At 42.0% G+C, this 19,093-nt stretch overlaps 3 protein-coding genes across 4 annotated transcripts; all 3 read left to right on the plus strand.

Annotated features, from left to right (window-relative positions):
* Nucleotides 1-2,191: 2,191 nt before the first annotated feature.
* mob3c (MOB kinase activator 3C) lies at nucleotides 2,192-8,576 on the plus strand. The gene is made up of 4 exons (XM_069679703.1): nucleotides 2,192-2,437; nucleotides 5,246-5,844; nucleotides 7,490-7,692; nucleotides 8,157-8,576. The coding sequence occupies exons 2-4, from the start codon at nucleotides 5,427-5,429 to the stop codon at nucleotides 8,184-8,186; spliced, it is 651 nt and encodes a 216-aa protein (XP_069535804.1). The 5' UTR covers nucleotides 2,192-2,437; nucleotides 5,246-5,426; the 3' UTR covers nucleotides 8,187-8,576.
* A 548-nt stretch (nucleotides 8,577-9,124) lies between these two features.
* On the plus strand, nucleotides 9,125-17,266 carry mknk1 (MAPK interacting serine/threonine kinase 1). Of its 2 annotated transcripts, XM_069679702.1 has the most exons (14): nucleotides 9,125-9,205; nucleotides 9,928-9,990; nucleotides 10,479-10,584; nucleotides 10,693-10,791; nucleotides 10,893-10,990; nucleotides 11,822-11,901; nucleotides 11,994-12,067; nucleotides 12,173-12,277; nucleotides 12,359-12,414; nucleotides 12,501-12,596; nucleotides 12,692-12,886; nucleotides 14,326-14,490; nucleotides 14,616-14,659; nucleotides 14,796-17,266. In XM_069679702.1, the coding sequence occupies exons 2-14, from the start codon at nucleotides 9,937-9,939 to the stop codon at nucleotides 15,013-15,015; spliced, it is 1,392 nt and encodes a 463-aa protein (XP_069535803.1). In that variant the 5' UTR covers nucleotides 9,125-9,205; nucleotides 9,928-9,936; the 3' UTR covers nucleotides 15,016-17,266. The 2 variants fall into 2 exon arrangements, with proteins under 2 accessions (XP_069535803.1, XP_069535802.1); XM_069679701.1 differs by having other exon boundaries at nucleotides 12,173-12,414.
* Nucleotides 17,267-17,843: 577 nt separating this feature from the next.
* LOC138607971 (transmembrane protein 275-like) lies at nucleotides 17,844-18,890 on the plus strand. The gene is made up of 2 exons (XM_069680635.1): nucleotides 17,844-17,914; nucleotides 18,290-18,890. Exon 2 carries the CDS (start codon nucleotides 18,306-18,308, stop codon nucleotides 18,888-18,890), a length of 585 nt encoding a protein of 194 aa, XP_069536736.1. The 5' UTR covers nucleotides 17,844-17,914; nucleotides 18,290-18,305.
* Nucleotides 18,891-19,093: the final 203 nt, after the last annotated feature.

The raw sequence follows: 19,093 nt of genomic DNA on the forward strand, positions 1-19,093 counted from the left end.
GCATAGGGCAGCTGCAGCTTTCTACTGTCGTACAGTGATTCACCCGTTGCTTCCTGTGTGTTACGACAAACCTGAGTGGCTTTCAAAAGCTAAATTTAAAAAGAATCCTGCTAACAATGTGATTTTACTAAACTCATTAGAGTAGTTTTCCGATTTCCTTTGGCTACTTTCATCATCTACTACACAGTATACAAACATTTAGACCAAATTGATCAGCATTGAACAGTTGACACTTAGAATTGTTGTCTCTGTAGTCTCATCGTGTAAAACATTTTGAGTTATATAACAGTTTTTCTATATCAATCACCCAGTGGTCTGAAAAAGGCCCCTTCCCTTTCTGATAACTCACTGATACCCCTGTATATAGAGACTGTCATCGAAAAGCCATTATTGTAACAGTCATAGTGACACCTAGTGGATATTTAGGATCACTGCAACTCAGGACTATTTTCTCTTGTGCATTTCCCTTTTCACACAACTTGCCAGTAAAGATGGAACTGCAGCGCTAAATTAATATGAAGAGAAAAACACAAGTATAGGCCATTTATATATTATTATGAACTTAATCATAAAAATGTATACATGCATATATGCACAAACCCATACCCGACCCCCAAAAATATAGTAAAAATTAGTAAATTAAAAAAAAAAAGATAATAACAAGAAAAATTAAACAAAAGGGCTGGTGCAGTGGTTAGTGCTCTCGCCTCACAGCTAGAAGGTTCCTGGTTCGAACACTGGTTCAGATGAAGTGGGATTTTTTGTGTGTGGAGTTTCATGTTCTCCCAGTGCATGCGTGGGTTCCCTCCGGGTACTCCGGCTTCCTCCCACATTCTAAGGATATCCTCCTTGGGGTTAGGGTTAGTGACTCTAAATGTGTCCATAGGTGTGAATGTGAGCGTAAAAGGTTGTCTGTCTCTATGTGTCAGCCCTGTGATTGACTGGCGATCAGTCCAGGGTGTACCCCGCCTCTCCCCCAATGACAGCTGGGATAGGCTCCAGCCCCCCCATGACCCTGAACAGGATAGGTGGTATAGATTATGGATGGATGGATAAAATAGAAATAAAAGCATTTAATCGTTATGCAGTTAGATATAAGATTAAGTCTTCCTAGCAAATGTTTTGATTTTCACATGTTCCAAAATTGGGACCTAAATGCAATTAAACTTAAAAACTATTTCTCTTTTCTTACCTCTGAAATACAATTAATCTTGAATCCAGTGGACATAAAACATGTTGTGACAAAGGTCGGGGAAACAACAATCAAATCGAACAATCAAAAAAAATCATGATGTTTCTCTGTACTCATTTTTCTTCAAGGAAGACCTCAAAATTAGGAATCTTACCACCTCAATTTAGCTACTGACGTGATTTTGGCAGTTCAAGGAGTCCGCTGACTTTTGATGCTGCCACACATCACACTGTCTACATCTGAAGTTTCTGAAATGGAAATCATGAGGATAAACCTGTTTGATCCTGTTGCAGAAAGCAACAATTTTAGTACAAATTAACGTTGAACATTAAACTTTATTTCATCCTACGTCCTACAGTTGTATCACTCCAAAACTGAAGAGATGATATAACAAGAGTGTAGCCAGCTTGTTTTTGCAGGTTGGGTGATATTACGCAGCAGAAACAGACACCCTCTTCATTTTTGTGGCACCCATTCACCTTGAAAACAAAGGGAACAGCCAGGCCAGCTATCATAAAACACTCAGCCCCCAAGGGCAGCAGGGAATAGACCATTTCAGTCAAACATACCTTGTTTGTTCATGATTTGGGTATAGCTTTGTTTTGCTTTAAGAGCCTTTTTTTAGAGCAGCACTTTCTCTTTTTATGGGTAAACTCTGAGTTCAGTGACACTATCTGAAAAAGGGAAGGAATTTAAATGACATGTTATTGAGACTACACAAAAAGAGGGGCACTGGCTGCCAAACTTACAAAAATATTTGTGGTATCACTGTGCTCGCTCTGTCCTATATGTGGCTTAAGAAGAGGGGTGGCTTTCTCAGGACCTTTACCAAAGGGCTGGGCTTCACTGGGACAAGAGGGCCGGCTGCTGTGTGAGGGAAAAGGGAAAATAATGATAAGAGGGAGGACCGAGTGGGGGTTTGGGAAGGCCTTTTCCAGCCCTGCCAATTTATAGGTCCTCTATACACACACCCACACTCGGGCACAGACACACACAGTCAGCAGTAGACAAAGTCAGGATGTGACATCATCCACAGGAAGAAAAGCCAAACAACTTCTTCTCTCTTCACTGGGTCTGTGCTGAGGAGTGGAGCTGTTTGTTTTGCCTGCGGAAAAGGGGAGAATCCAGAGGAGCTGAAGGGGGCTGAGCAGCTTGAGCTGTCCTCCACGGGGAGATTGAATCCTCCCTGAACTTCTCCCGACTTTCCAGCACATTCCAGACCCTGCGCTGTCGGATCTCAGCCAGGTACAGTGTCTGCAGCTGCGGCTCTTTCCACTCTGTAATGTCTTGTTTTTTTTTAATCTACTCAGACTCTTTCTTTTGATACTGCTTCCTTTCTTCTTTCTCATTTCTGGGTCGGGTCTTCTTAAGAGCACTTTTTTTTGCCCTGCAGTGGTTGAGGCAAATTCCATAACAACCAAGAAAATATGCCAACAGTGCGTGATCGGACATGCTTCAGTCTGAGGTTGTTGAGGCATGCAGGGAGGCGTAAAGTGATCCAAATTAAAGTCACTCTGTCCCTCATGCTGTCACAAACAAGTACTGTGTTGAGTAACGTAAGACTGTACGTGTTGGGCTGAAACTGTGTCTCCCTGAACCAAGTACTGAATGAGACGCTGTCACTATAATCCTTCCTCAGAAGCCCTTTTGTTATGGACACATTCAGAGCTATCTCATGACCACGTATTCAAGGTCCCCCAGTGGTGAGTTTTTAACTGAGATCTGGCAAACTTGAAACTCTCATGGAAAGAGAAAGTACCCTTCTCACATGTCACATGCTTTCACATCATCAGTTTCCTCATAAGTTAACAGAAACCAGACGTTTTCAAACTCAACAGATATTTTCTGTTAAGCGTCTGTGGATGTGGCTTCTGGTGAGCTACACAGTCAACAAGAGTTCAGTGTTTGGTCTATAATGTGAGAACAGAGTATAACACAGAGACAGAAACTTCTGCTAATTTGAGTCGCAGGGAAACAACCACAGGAAACCCTGAGACCGGCAGCACAAAATGGGACACAAATGCGGATATAGTATCATGTTGCAACCACAGTCACTTGAATGTGACTGCAGTGTCAAATCTGTGGAGGCAGCACAAGATACAGTCCTCTGTGCAGAAGTGAAACACATTTTAGTGTGTGACTGTTTCATTTATGTAATGCAGCTCTGTTTCTCATGACCTGTACACCTTATTTTCTTATAATAACACTCTTAGTAAATATTTGAACGCAAACATTTGTGTTTTATTATCATAATAATGGCGCCATTAAATGACATAATCATTCAATGAGGTCAGACTACTGATCCATGTTTGTATTGTCTGCCAGATGGTAAATAGCTAGCAGGAAAACCATCTTCTGTAAGCTCTCACACGCTTTTTTCTTTCATCATATGACAAGTTCAATGTTTTTTTTACGTCAAACTTAAGGGTAGTTTTTGTGCTTTTTATTTTGACAAAATGTGAAGACAATACAAGAGAAACACAGTCGAACACATACTAAACATGGTGTTTTAGGACAAAATGATCAGTTGTTACCAAAGCAGAAATCAAACAGGCAAGAAACCAAAAAGAAGAAAATGAAAGTTCTGTTCGATAAGTCGTAAGTAGAGCGTGAAATGAGAGGGTGTCTGTGTGTCAGAAGGGGGCCTGCCATATGCAGGACCCAGCCAATGTAGAGTGTGTATCATAGCCTGTATATAAAGATGGACGACATGATAGCTCCCTTAAAGTGAAGCCAAACCCTCTCTATTGCCCCCTGCTGACTGGCTGCAGTATAGGTCATAAAGCCCGCCTCCTCCATGTTAACAGATGGGACATGAGTCAAACTATAACATCATAGTACTTTCTCAAAAGGGTTTCTGTCATTATAGTTAGTTCTTATGCGGAAGTGTTCATTTTTCTGACAGGTTTATTTTTAATTAGTTAATTGATGCTGTCAAAATGATGATTGACAGCTCTGTTGACCAATACGACTCCTGCAGCCAATCTGTTCAGGATTAGCAGAGTAGAGTAGGAACAGTGAGAGGAGACGTAACTAAAACAATCACTACAGTCATTGAAGTTTCCATATCTGTGAATGTCTGCTTCAGACCAACACAAGAAGCTGTTCTGCTGTTAAACACGCCGCCGTGCGGGATCTTTGCTGTGTTTTTTTTCGGTAAGCTAAGTGTGCGATTTGGTTGGCGGAAGTGACTACGGCGGCTCCACCCGTCACTTTCTACTGCGCAAATCTGGCTCCAAATGATGTCACCATCACAAGATGGCAGCGCCTATCACGGGGACTATTCTGGCATTAATTTATCCATTTACACAGTCGGTGTGTACCAGTTGGTGGGGAACCACCAGACACAGTGGAGGGAGTCCGCCTCTCACAGAGCACACAGATTTGATGTCTTTCTTTCTTTCTTTCTTTCTTTCTTGCTAAGGATCTCCATAAGCACGTGCTGTTTTTCTTTAATCTTTAGTGAGTCAAAGCACGCCGTTCATTTTCTTAATTACATTGGACTGTATTGATCTGGTTTGGGCACCAGCTGACTGCAAATGTGGCTATTGGTCGCACAGAGCACTGAGGGCAATGATGGCACATTTGGGATGATACAGTTTTCTATGTGGTGTTTGCTTTGACCTGCAAAAGCCGTTATAACAATTAAACAGTTTCGGTAGCAGAACAAGTAGAACAATATCTTTTTTATGTAAAGCCCTCTGTAAACAATCTGACAGTGATATGTTTGACTTTACCTTTGAAGTTTTGGTCATATGCAATGTTTAGGTATTCTGGCGGACATTTTTACATCCAACAGGAGGAAAAGCAAAGGTGTTAATAATGACTATAACAATGGCTCTGTTCTATTCAGGTGTCTGAGAAAGCGATGACCAAAAAAGACAAGCAGGACCATGAAGTTGAAGCAGCTGAATGGAATACTGCCATCATAAATGCTACTATAAACACCTGTGCTTTTCCTCCTGTTGGATGTAAAAATGTCTGCTGTGAAAAAGGCCAAGTGGATTGACAGGAAATGAAAAGGCCTCTGACTTCTCTTGTTCTGTTTCACAGAAACGTCCCGCCATCTGAAAACAAGAGCGCCCTGCAATCTTTACATGACAGACGCTGACCCCTGTGACCTGATATCCCAGCTGAAACCATCTCGCAGGAAGGTCGCACTTTATCAGACTCAAAGTAACTATTATTCTGGAGAGCTTATCCTCCCCTTATCTGAGGGGAAGCGACTGAGCCAATGGCGTTGTGTCTCGGACAAGTGTTCAGCAAAGACAAAACATTCAGGCCGAGGAAGCGCTTCGAACCGGGCACCCAGCGCTTTGAACTCTACAAGAAGGCCCAAGCCTCGCTCAAGTCAGGCCTGGACCTGAGGAAGGTGGTTCAGCTGCCGGAGGGAGAGAACATGAGCGACTGGATCGCTGTTCATGTGGTGGATTTCTTTAACAGGATCAATTTGATCTACGGCACGATGAGCGAGTTCTGCACCGAGCGCACGTGTCCCATCATGTCGGGGGGGCTGAGGTACGAGTACAGGTGGCAGGATGGGGACGACTACAAGAGGCCCACCAAGCTGCCCGCGCTCAAGTACATGAACCTGCTGATGGACTGGATAGAGTCGCTCATCAATGATGAGGACATCTTCCCCACCAGAGTAGGTGTGTGAGGAGTCACAAATGATGGCGTCAGTATATTATTGAGTGTGCAACCCATCAGTGATTGATCATCCACTGCGCTGATGTTAAGTGTCGGCCAGGAGAGCAGAGCTGTTCCCCTTCATTAACATCTTGAAGAGGATGATAAAGTTCAAGCAGAGGTTAATTAAAGAGCGAGGTTGACATTTAGCGGAGATTGAACAGGTGACCGAGGTGTTATTTTATCTCAGCACCAGATTTGACGATCAACATCCATTAGAAGTAAGAATTTCCAGCAGAGAGCTTCCTTTATGAGCTCTGGTTTCCTTCCACAGCCTGTAGACAGATAGATCAGGTTAAATTAACATTTTAAATTTCCCAGAGGTGTGAGTGAGTTTATCCATTTCTAAGCCTGCAATTTGTCTTGGGTGTTTCGCTCAGTGTGTGCACAATCTCCCATGGCCCTGAGCAGGAACAGATAGGGAGAGAAAATAAATGTTTTGATATTGATAGTTTTATCACAAGACGCCAATGCTGACTCGTGCAGCAGTTCCCAACCTCGACAGCCCTTTCACAAGGCCTTATTAGTCTCTTTCACCAGATATCTTCGGAGGAATTGAGTTTGATAGTTTTTCACTGCGAAGAAAACACAGTGGCTTTGCTGTCTTGACCTATAAACGCCCAGACCAGAGATAATTTACCTCCAACTGGCGACTGTTTCTTTTCACAATTTTCCTTCGGTCTCTCTCAATTTCACGTATGTAGGTATACTGGTTCAAAAAAGTTCTACACTTTTTGTAGCTACAGTTTGGACTTTTCTGCTCACCTTTAAGTAACTTTCTATGTTTAGGTTATAGAAAGCAGAAAATATTCAAAAGATGCTCGAACCCATTTTTATTCCTGTTTTATGCCTCAATTTCTCTCCTGAAAAAAGTGAATATTCTATTATTTCTTTTTTTTTTATCAAATCACAATTTAACTTGACAAATAGGATTAAAGACTCCATAGTAACTGCAGAAATACTCCCAGGTGTACATGTACCCCTGTCTGAGAACCACACCTCCACTGATCCTTTAATCAGAAATACATCCATACATCCATCTATCCATTATCTATACCACTTATCCTGTTCATGGTCAGGGGAGCTGGAGTGTATCCCAGCTGTTATTGGGCAAGAGACAAGGTACGCCCTGGACTGACTGCTAGTCAATCACAGGGCTGACTCATATAGACAGACAACCTTTCACGGGGAATTTTAGAGTCACCAATGAACCTGACGAGCATGTCTTTGGACTGTGGGAGGAAGCCGGAGTACCTAGAAATTCAAAAAAGACAATATTTCAGTTTGTATTATGTTAAAGCTCCTAACTCCCTCTTTTATATCCACCATTATAAACCCTCTACCTTCAAAGAGACAGTATTCGAAACTACTTCTTAACACTGAAATATATTGTTCATGCATAGCAGATTTAATTCAGTCACTGACTAGATCTCAATGATGGATGTTGTTGAGGTGAAACCATATTACTTTCTGAGTTTGACATCTGCTAAATGATGACTTTAATTATAGTGAATGATAAATGTTTCTCTCAGATCTTATTAAAACAGTTTCTCAGGTGGAAGTCTTTCTGTAAATGTCAGTAACCCTCTCCCCCTTTCTTCACACTAGGCGTACCTTTCCCCAAGAACTTCCAGCAGGTGTGCAAGAAGATCCTGAGCCGCCTCTTCAGGGTGTTTGTGCATGTTTACATCCATCACTTTGACAGCATCTGCAGCATGGGGGCCGAAGCGCACATCAATACCTGCTACAAACACTACTACTACTTCATAACAGAGTTCAACCTCATCGATCACTCGGAACTGGAGCCCCTGGTGAGACAGTAGTGTGACCTCAGACATGTGAGGGGGAGGAAGAAAGAGGGTCAGATGGATGTTTTGAATTAGGAGGGCTGTCAGTATCACTCTTATAACTGTCACTGTAGCAGAAAATAGCAGCCGTCCTGCCATCTATAACCTGGTTGTGCAGCATGCTCTGTGCAGGGCAACGAATATATCAGCATTTTTTTTATTTAATAGAAAAAGTTTGGTCGCACAGTGAAAAAGGGATGGGGCATTTATGTCGACACACCACAGGAAAGATAAATGTCAACAGACCCTTGTTTGAGGCACGAGGCAATTCTTTTTGTTGTTGGTCACATATGAACAACATCTTTCTTTCTCACATTATAAAAACAATGCTCTTATTTTGAAAGTGTAGATTGCGCAGCAGCCATTCATGTCCATATACAATATGAATTTGTTGTGTTTAACATGTCCTTTGTTTTCTCTTCCTACAGAAAGAGATGACAGAGAAGATATGCAATTAAACAAAGACAAATGGACAAAGAAGTTTACATGTTGACGTAATCTGAGCCCCGCGAGAAATCATCGGCTTCAAAACACTCAAAACAAAGAACATTTTCAATAAAGTTTTATGAGTGGTTTTTGATGCATAACTTGAAAGGTCCACTAGCTACCACGCTTCTTCTGAAGTGTGCCAAGTTTTTACATCCCACAGCTATGACGTGTAATGCCAACATTGTAGGACTTTGTGTTGGTTTATAATACTACATCTTCTGTACTTATACTTCCCTCCTGTGCATGTATTTTTATGTATGACCTTTTTATATACAATGCTGTGTCTTATTTTTTTTAAAGAAAGTTTGTTTTTTATTTTATGTCAGTGGTTTTATAGTGTAAAGATTAAAAATGCAGCCCAAAAATGATCAGCGTTTATGCAAATCTGTTTGCTTTTCTTTTATGTATAAAATAATGTTATTTTCATTATCAAAACATCACTGTGTCATACAGTTTTAAAAAAAACATATTAAGATGAATCTTTGTATAAAAGTGTATTTATCAAATATTTACTGGTAATTGTTTGCCGTGCTATACATGCTTAATTAGTTCAGTGCCAAAACAAACACAGACGAATGTATTTCAAGAGATGAACGCTGACAGGAATAAATCATAAGCAACAAAATAGTAGTGATGACATGTTGAAGGTATGTGGCGTGAGCCGCACTTCCTCTTGTCACAACTGACCTGCCCAGCCTCTAATAAGCATGTGTAAATAAAGGTCACATCATGCACAAAAACTCCCCACTACGTGGAGAGGGGTGTGGCATGGAGTCAATCTAAGTGACGTAAAAATGGTTGCCGTATTCCCGACTAATGGGAGAAGAAGGTATGTAGAAAGGGGCGGAGCAAACGTCTGTTTATGTGTTTTCCCGCCCTGTGCGTCACCGGCTGTCTGAAAGATGGATCTCAGCTAGCAAAGGATGCTTACACCAGCTGTCAGAGGCTTTGGCAGAGGGAATTTGACTTGTTTGGACACATAGTCCAGGTAAGAGGATTTTTTTTGTTTAATTATTTTGCATATATGCTTTTGTTTAACGGGACCGTAGCTGTTTCTAGATATAAATGAGCTATTGGACGTTAGTAAGTAGGACAAGCTGTTGTTAGCTAAGTGCACTTGCTAGCTAGCTGGGGCTAACGTTGAATTGTACAGTCAGCAGTTAACGCTAAATCTAGATTTTCTAAGGGTCTGGTAAAATGTTATATACATCGTTATTTTTCGTAAGGGGTTTAGATTTGTATTTCTACAGGGAAAATGTAGCGACGGGGCTTTCGTTTGCTTTATTATGGTTACTACACACTAGCTAAGATAACTACAAAGTCCCATTAGGACATCTACGGTAAGCATAAACATACATAAACGGTGTGTTGGTATATCGCTGAATATTAGGTGATAGCTAAATTCAAACGTTTGCATACCTTTTACTTGGCAGAGGGCTAAGCTAAACCTCAGATACCTAAACCGACTGGACTTGAATGCCCCTAAGCTATTCTGTAATTCAATATCTGAAGCCAAGCGGAGAGTTTCACACCACAGAGTGAAAAGAGGAAATTACTTTCAGAAATGACTTCTGTTTTTGTTTTCTTTTTCATTGCTTTAATTCTTTGACTTGCCACCACTGGGAATGTACTTATTATTGAGTAATATATTTATTTCCCTGCTGATGCAGTTTATTCCAGACTAACACAATATGTATGATGTAATCTTAGTTGGCAGGTATGGTGAGGCACAGCATGATGACTGAGTTGCAAGCCCTCCAGCATCCTTTCAAGGTAAGATCTGAACTGTTTCAACATGTCTAACTTCCTGAAATATGTTGTGATAGATATGACCAGAAAGTAGTTTACAGACTGCCAAGGTTATGTACACATAAATGCAGAAGTTTCATCACTTCCCATGAGTCATGCACTTTTACTGGATGTGTAAGTGTTTCTGGTAATATCCACAGGTAGATAAGGGCTGTCGTGTCGTTTCCCGTATTCTTATCAGGCCACTGTTTTGGCAGGTTGCCACAGAGGAAGATAGACAGCTAGGTTGTAGTAGTTATATGACCGTATAGTAATAGTGGACCATTTTTGTGAAAGAAAGTTTTTCCAACTTAGCCTGTTGTTAAATAAATGTTCACATTTCTGACACTGAGAACACAGTATGATAATTATGTATTCCTTCTTGTGCTTTTTCAAACCACCTGATCCCTCTGGCTACTCTCGCACTTTCCCTCCACCTCTCCCCCTCCCATGTCGCCTACCCTCTGTTACAGGATAACTCCCTGGCTCTGGGCCAAGTGGGGCAGAGCTGTGGGGGTATTCAAGAGAATGGGATCGCTCTAGAGCAGAGGCAACAGCACCTCTCCCAAGGCCCAGCAGGTACAACAGCTCACCTGTAATGGTGCCGGTGTACACAGTAACATACTGGCAAAGTCTGTATTATTTTAACTTATTTGCTTGCATATGGTTTCGTCTGTGTTTCTACAGAAACTGAGAAGAGCCAGCCAGTGAACATCCCAGATGCAGCTAAAAGAAAGAAGAAGAAAAGGACCAGAGCAACAGACAGCTTCACAGGCACTTTTGATGGTAATAAATCTAATAATATTGTGAGACTTTCTGACGTTTTATCCTCTATTAAAAAGATACCTCAAACACCTGCTGCAGTCTCATATATCACATTTGTTTAGATCTCTACAAGCTGACAGATGAGGTGCTTGGTCAGGGGGCTTATGCTAAAGTTCAAGGATGCACAAGTCTCCAGAATGGACAGGAGTTTGCTGTGAAGGTGAGTAAGGAAAAAAGATCTGTTTCATTTTGATTAGGGTTGTTCTGTACTTTGTTAAAGGTATAATAAGTAGGATTTTTACTTGCATTTTGTCAACAACACATTCAAACTGGGCCCCTCCTCCCAAGCTCTTCGCCACCAGAAGATCACTCTCACTCTCACTCTCTCGTGCGAGAACACGCCCACCCCGCCGAGCTAACACCGACAGTATCACGGTTACCTTTGCGCTAGCATGCTAACCGCTGGTTACCTTTGTGCTAGCATGCTAACTGCAGGTTACCTTAGCACTAGCATGCTAACCACTGGTTAGCTCATCCTACCCAGTTTGAGGCACCTACCTGTCCAACAGAAAGAAGGCCAACTCTGCATCGCCGGTCTGAATGGGGCCCAGTTGCTCATTTGAACCACTCCCACACTCACCTATACGCTGTGCTTGGCTCAGGAAACCACAACAGCGCCCCTCCTGAAAATGTCCCATGCAAAGCAAAACAACAGAATAGATGCAGAGGGAAGGGTCTCACAAGGGTCTGTAAAAGTCTATATTTTATTTTTCTAGGAAAATCCTACTTATTATACCTTTTAATATTTATGTTAAATGTGTACTACTTTACCAAAATAAAGTCCAGAATATTAAGGTCAGTTTGTCTCTTACCTGATGGAAAACCCCGAAACATTTGTTTGTTAAAAACAAATAAACAAACAAACATGCACCTTGTTGTGATATCAGTTTTTATATGATTGGCAAACACAAATGTTCTTAAAATATTCATAAACCTAATATATAATTATCATGTTTTAATTGTAATGTTTTGTCTGTTTTTGTTTTTACAGATCATAGAAAAGAGTGCAGGGCACAGCCGCAGCAGAGTGTTCAGAGAAGTGGAGACTCTCTACCAGTGTCAAGGAAACAGGTGAGTCCATGTATATTGAACACATTTTAATCAAACTGAAACAAACACAGAATGAAACACGTTTTTAATAATTGAGAAATATCTTGCCACAGGAACATTTTGGAATTGATCCAGTTCTTTGAAGACAGCTCCTGCTTTTATTTGGTGTTTGAAAAACTGCGAGGAGGTGAGTATGAATGTGTGACTCAACAGTTGCACCATCTTAACACTTTTTCAAAAGACATTAAAACACACACTGATTACTACAAGTGATTATCTTCTCCTCTTTCAGGCTCCATTCTTACACACATCCAGAACCGGAAGCACTTTGACGAGCTGGAGGCCAGTAAGGTTGTCAGGGACATTGCCAAAGCTCTTGACTTCCTCCACACCAAAGGTAGGTCAACATCCACACAGTTAAAGACACGGCTCTGGATTTGTTTTTATTCTGTCAAGGTGACAATGTGTTTTTCTGCAGGCATCGCCCACAGAGACCTAAAGCTGGAGAACATCCTTTGTGAATACACTGATCGGGTAAGAAATCTTTCAGTAGAACATTACGTTCTAAAGGAAAAAGAACATAACAGTATGCTGATATTTTCCTTCATCTTTCTACTCAGGTGTCCCCAGTAAAGATCTGTGATTTTGATTTGGGAAGTGGAGTGAAGCTCAGCAGCGCCTGTACACCCATAACAACTCCAGAGCTCACCACACCGGTAACAGTCCGATTAAGGAATAATAAACACTGACACAAACAAAATCAATGTAATACATACCGTAACTTGACACTGTCTGTTTTTGCCCCGCTTAGTGTGGCTCGGCAGAGTACATGGCTCCAGAAGTAGTGGAGGTGTTCACCGATGAGGCCTCCTTCTACGACAAGCGCTGTGACCTCTGGAGTCTCGGGGTCATCCTCTACATCCTGCTGAGCGGCAGCCCCCCCTTCACGGGTCACTGTGGCACAGACTGCGGCTGGGATCGAGGAGAGACCTGCAGAACCTGTCAGGTATGCTTATCCAATTAGTTGCTGCACTGACTGTCCATCTCACCTCTGACTTTAAGTGTTAAGTGTTCACTTCCCCTGGCACCATGCTCAATCAGTGACATTCTACCAGGTCACAGTGATAAGATTACTGCTTTTACTTGGGAAGCTGTGACATGCATGTTCGTGTTGTACAACAGCACCAGTCATACTATGTTATTTCAGAGAGTTACTGAAATAAACAGACTCAGCTCCCTTCCCCACAAAACAGCACAACCTCGAGCAGAACCAGGCTCATGTTGAACAGCAATCTGCTGTGACTGTGTTGTGCTTAGTAGGTGGGATAGAGGGAGAACAAAGACAAACAAACAGAACAACAACAAATAAAACCGATGTCTGGCTACAATATCACTAATGATGCTAAAAGTATGTGTAATATTAAAGGAACAGCAAAGTATGATGACGGACTGATCGGTCTGAAATTAACATTAACAACTATAATGACGATAATATGGGGACTAATAATGTTAATTATAGCAGTTGGAGTCGGGCAGCTTTAAGTTTCACATTAACAATTATAATATGATGATAATAAAAGTTCGACTGATATTAATAGTTGTAGCAGTCAGAATCAAGCAGGTTCACGGCAGCAGGATCCACAGGAACCTACGAGACAAGGGAGCTCAAAAACTCCCAGGAAGATGTATGGTTAGTAACGTTAATGGTACATGAAGATTTAATGTTAGTGACATGCAGTAAAATGAAATGAATGCATTCAGATAGAGGGAGACAGTTGGCAGGTGTCACCCTTTTCCCTCAAAGTTAGTTTCCAACGTTATTTTAGTGTTTACTAACTACTTTAATCTGCTCCCCTTGCTCCAGTCCCTCCGAACACACACCTATACCTCTGGTCTTTTACTAGATAGGACCTACAGTATCCTCTTTAGAACATTAAACACCTAAAGCTCCACCGTGTTCAATCAGGTCAACCTATTTAAATCGATTTACCCCTTTAAATTTATAGTTTGATAAATAACTTCACCTAGCACTGCTGCTGTGATATTGATTGGAAGGTCTGGTGTTATTCAAGGCCCCCTGGCAGAAATGAACCACAAATGTTGCACTTGCATAGTAAGCACATGGTACAGTTATTAGCAAGATAATACATCAGCTATAAATAAAGTACACGTGCCTCATAGTTTGGTCATAACTAATCTAAGTGTATTCTTAAAGCCATCAGAGACAAAATTGTGTAGCATGATTTGGGGTCTCATGAGCTGGGTTTTAATGTTTAATCTCCTGGCTCAAGAGACACTGAGAGGAGTAGCATGTAGTCACAGGCTTGTTTCTCCTGTAATTATTGATTGAAAGATCACATTCAGGCTCTCTAGTGCTGATTCAGATTGTCACCACAAACGCATAAATACAGTTAAACAGGATGTTTTGTACATTTCTCTCCTCAGAGTCACCTGTTTGAGAGCATCCAGCAGGGCAAGTATGAGTTTCCAGACAAGGACTGGGATCACATCACAGAGGGGGCCAAGGACCTCATATCGAAGCTGCTGGTTCGAGACGCGACCCTGCGCCTCAGTGCTGCTCAGGTCCTCAAGCACCCTTGGGTTCAGGGGGTAGGTCTCATTACATTTGTGTGCTTTAGCATAGCTTTTCAGTTTGCTAATACTGTCTGAGAAAAGACCACTATATCATTATCATCCAGTGTTTTTTAACTAATTTTAATTCAATTATTTCACAGAATGCTCCAGAGAGAGGGCTTCCTACTCCTCATGTTCTGCAGAGGTATGACAGATAAGAAAGTCAAGTCTGTGTAATGTAATAAGGTTCAATTTAATACAGCTAAGAAGAGGCATGATGCACTGATCAGTCGTGGGAATGCGTACATGGCACTGACTGTCTGCCTTCTCTATTCTTCCAGGAACAGCAGCACCAAAGACCTGACTCAGTTTGCAGCAGAAGCCATCGCCTTCAACCGGCAGCTCTCCCAGCACGACGAGCAGCAGGAGGACGTAGGGGCCATCGTCTGCTCCATGAGGCTTTCCCCTCCTTCCAACTCCAGACTGGCACGCCGACGAGCTCAGTCCAACGCCCTGCGAACCGGGGACTTCGCACCGGCATCGGACGACCTCGCTGCCTGAAGAACCAGTTCGAGCCCCCTCATCATGTGTTGTCTCTTTTGTCTCTTTAGCCTCTGCTGCTCCTTGTGTTTTTATTTGCACAGGAGGAGCCGCACAGTATCACAAGTGACTAACTGTTCTTGGTGTTAAAGCTCTTTCTCATGGCCAGTAATCTTATCACCTAGACGGAGTTTGAGCACCAAGGAGACGGTTAATTCTTGGCTTCCAACTTTTTACTTAAACATGTTGAAATTCCTCAGATATGCCCGGAATTGTTGAAGCTGCCTGAGTTTATAAAGAGAACGGTTTTATTTCAGAAGAGTTGAGTTTATTTTTACTGTTACAGTCACAGATGTATTTATTTTTAATTCAACAATGCTAAACTTTACGATGACCCCAACCCAGCAGAAACAACTCTTAATGCCAAGTATCTATCAGTACATATCATCAACACGGCATTACTGTAGGGCCTGCACAGTTTTGCAGCTGTTGCTGTCCTAATGCAATATTATCTAATTTTAACAGACTTTATTTTTCTCATTGTCCAACTGTGAACTTTTATTTAAATGCTTCTTATTGCCTCTCAGAACTGGAGGAAAGGGATGAGCTGTCTTTTATTTTCGCGAGGGATGCACAATATTATCTGCACGTTATCGGTATCTGCAGATTATAGCTTGAAAATGACATATCGGCTTCGGCTGATATGTCATTTTTAAGCGATATACTCGGTGTAATTATGCCTAAATGCTCGATGATTCCCTAAATAAGCTTGACGTAATGCTACAACATTAACTAGGCGCGATTGTGCATGCGCACTGCCTGCAACACTCCTCTTCTGTCAAGCATGTAGAAGGGTGCAAGATGTCCACGGCACGAGTTTTTGGCCACAACAATAAGAGTAGACATGTTATCAATTCCACTACAGGGGAGACGTGATGTTCTCTGCAGTTAGGAGGGAAAAAAACATAACAACAAATCGGCAAAAAGGATTGGAAAATATCGCCATGTCGGATATCGGCAAAAAATTCCAATATCGTGCATCCCTAATTTTAGCTTTCTCTAAGCATGTCAGTGTTTGTGTTATGATGTGAATGGATTTACGTGGTTTGAGTGATAGAAATGTTACTACACTTAGAGGAGACTCAAGCTTTTCTCCATTTTTCCTTTTGAAGTCATTCTTATAGAGTAAACTTACAGAGAGAGCAGAAGTGTGAATGGATGTTGAATTTAGAGAGGAGCCTTTGATCAAATCTTTGTTGAATTTCACCTAAACACAAGCTACCTGTAGCACTGATGTACTTTAACATAAGTAACTTACTTAGTTTATCTGAAATGGAGAATATTGTATTGTTAATGATCACTTTGGTCCATCAATGTGAAATCAACAACTACAGTTGCATTAAACTTTTAAGGGATTTTAACAACTTTGTATCCTCATCAGAGTCCAACATTACCTCAGGCTCTTACTTTGCACCACGTTTTGTACTTCAGTGAAGTGTAACACCATCCCAAAAACACTTTCTCAGCTTCTTTGAGTCTTATTGATTTGATATCTCAGAGTGTTTGTAGTGTGTGAGATGAAATGTGAGTTGTTTTGGTTTGAAGCGAAAGAGACTCAAACAGGATTTGTGAAAAGCTGCCGTTACACTTTGTAGACGATGGAGGAATCCATACTGAGGTTGAAGGGATTTATTTTTATACAAGTATTTGTATGTTGTTCAGTTTTGTATTTTTGGTTCTGAAGAAGTAATGGACTTCTTTCTCTCTTGGATTTTCTTGCTTTCAAGTTGCTGATATTTTGTTTTGATCTTATTTTTTTAACAGAAATATTTGGACTTTTTTATCTGTCGCTTTCATTCACGACCCCCCTCTTTCTTTGAATGGGGTCACCGCTGGCAGCCTATCACTTTTATTTCCCCTGACCCTTTTAACTTTGTGTCGCCCGCTAAATTACACACCCCTGATTTCACACTGTTGCCATGGACACCCCATCCCTATAGCAACTAAAGGGCCATCATCGGCTGGCGGGGGGGATTGACAAATCTGCTTAGACTGAATAAACACATTAGGAAACAACCACTTGCTATGTTAAAGCCCTGTAGCTCCCATTATGAATCATCAAAGGACTTGTTTGCCCCAAACCCATCAACCTGTAATGGCATCAGATGAGATTCAGTGATTGGTGTGCAATTACGGAGACCCATTGAAATTAGTCGAAGCTCTCAGTGAGGAGGATATTTTCACTGTCCTGCTGTGTTCTCAATAAAAACATCCTCAGCATCTTCTCTTGTGTTATGTCATTGAAATGATGCGATCATTATGTCTTTAATTTAAGATCTCATTCAGGAGTTAAAAGCCAATATATTTCTTTTCCATTAGAGTAAATGTGCTTTTATTCTGAAAATCCCTCGGTGACGGTTGTTTTGTACTGGGTGAGGGGACGGGAAGAGGTAGTGACTAACCTGCACACACACTGACGATGTAGCAACGCTCTGACAGAGGCTCTGACAATGTTTATTTATTGTAAAGCAGAGGAGCAGCTTCTGACCTGAATCTTTTCTAAGAACCTAAAAAGGCAAAAATTACCGCCCAAAAATGTTTCATACTTTGATTGTAGATTTAAACAAACAGGAGGCTGTTGTAGTAATTTTAAACAGCGGCAAACCTGGATTCCTCATCGTTTCAGATGTTTGTTCAGCACAAATGCAAACTTTATCACTTTGTTGAGCATGATTTAATTGGACCGCCTGTTTCAGAGCACTTTAGCGCCCCTAGTGGTCGGGCTACATTAAAACTTGTGTGAGCAGCAGCGCGGCAGTTCACTGTCACCTGCTGCACAGAGAGAGAGACCAACACCGACACTCCTGCACTTCACGATGGACGGAAGAAAACGTTAACTGGATTATGGGTGTCATGTAAGGTAAGTGACGCTGAGAATAGGACATATTAATGTTGTTTTATGATTGTTTTCAGGTTTTTTCTTTTGCAGCAGGATAATGTAGTTTTGTGAGTGTTTTATTACTAGCTGCACTTTTAATGCTATTACCACATGCATTCAGGGTTTTTCGTTATTAACTGCTTCTGAAAACAGTGAGTTTAACTGCCTAATTTAATAAAATGGAGGGAATTATTTACATTTATAGCATTTTAAAATTATTTTGCATGAAATATGATAATACATTTCATAGTCTACAAAAGCTAAACAACCACAACAATCTTTGCTCTTCGTCTTTAACCACCCACCATCACCTCTCTCTATCTCTCTGGGTCTCTTCCTCCTCTCTGGGTGTTACAGAGCCCCTCTGTGAGTCATGGTACTACCTGAAAAAACCTCCAGACCACCTGCTCCAAAGAAGGTCCCCAAGCACCACACCAAGCCTCGGCAAAAGAGCCTCCCCTCCCCGGCCCTCTGCTGCGCCTGCGGCCTCTGCATCATGCTGGCCGGGATCAACATCACCCTGGTGGGAGCTTTCGCCTTTGGCACCTTCATCCCTACTGGCAACCCCCCCATCATCATCGGCCCTCTACTCTTATTGATAGCCTTGGCCTTCTTCACCGCCTGCTGCGTGACCAGCAGGAGGCCGCCCACCCACACAGGGGCCCGTAAGGCTAAAGGAGGCGAGAAGTGGGGGCTGATGCAGATGGGGACGGCGGCGTTCGAGATGGAGACGAGCGAGCACACGCTGCAGGACACTACGGCCATTCAGCTCAGCCCCACCAACTCCCCGACCTCCTCCCACAAGTCCTGCTCCAGCAACGAGGGCGACTCCGCTCCGCCTGGGTGTCAGGATGGAGCCGGGCAGCTGCACCTATCAGAGTTGTCTGTCATGGGTGTCACTGGAGATAACCTCACGTCCACACAATTGCTGCCAGCTCAGAGCACTTCCTCCACATAGCATGGACTTTCCTCTTCATCCTGATCGTTTCATTCTTCATTGTTTTGCTGTTTTCAGGATGTGTCGTTCAAAACCTCTCTGATTGTAGTTTTTTTGCTGTTTGTTCAATCTTTATTGCTCACTCCTGGCAGGATGTATGTTACTTTGCCAGAACAGGAACAGGAACAGGAGATGATACCTTAATCTAAGTGCCTGTTTGTATA

Source organism: Semicossyphus pulcher, unplaced genomic scaffold (assembly GCF_022749685.1).
Source record: "Semicossyphus pulcher isolate SPU_LCO1_2020_fin unplaced genomic scaffold, fSemPul1.0.p SCAF_4, whole genome shotgun sequence".
Taxonomy (NCBI): Eukaryota; Metazoa; Chordata; class Actinopteri; order Labriformes; family Labridae; genus Semicossyphus; species Semicossyphus pulcher.

Excerpts from the sequence above, each read along its gene's own strand:
- mob3c (XM_069679703.1), top strand. The coding sequence starts at position 5,427 with ATGGCGTTGTGTCTCGGACAAGTGTTCAGCAAAGACAAAACATTCAGG. Across the intron at positions 5,845-7,489 it reads CATCTTCCCCACCAGAGTAG|GCGTACCTTTCCCCAAGAAC; the intron begins GTGTGTGAGGAG and ends TCTTCACACTAG. Across the intron at positions 7,693-8,156 it reads ACTCGGAACTGGAGCCCCTG|AAAGAGATGACAGAGAAGAT; the intron begins GTGAGACAGTAG and ends CTCTTCCTACAG.
- mknk1 (XM_069679701.1), top strand. The coding sequence starts at position 9,937 with ATGGTGAGGCACAGCATGATGACTGAGTTGCAAGCCCTCCAGCATCCT. Across the intron at positions 11,902-11,993 it reads TACCAGTGTCAAGGAAACAG|GAACATTTTGGAATTGATCC; the intron begins GTGAGTCCATGT and ends ATCTTGCCACAG. Across the intron at positions 12,887-14,325 it reads AGACCTGCAGAACCTGTCAG|AGTCACCTGTTTGAGAGCAT; the intron begins GTATGCTTATCC and ends TTCTCTCCTCAG.
- LOC138607971 (XM_069680635.1), top strand. The coding sequence starts at position 18,306 with ATGGTACTACCTGAAAAAACCTCCAGACCACCTGCTCCAAAGAAGGTC.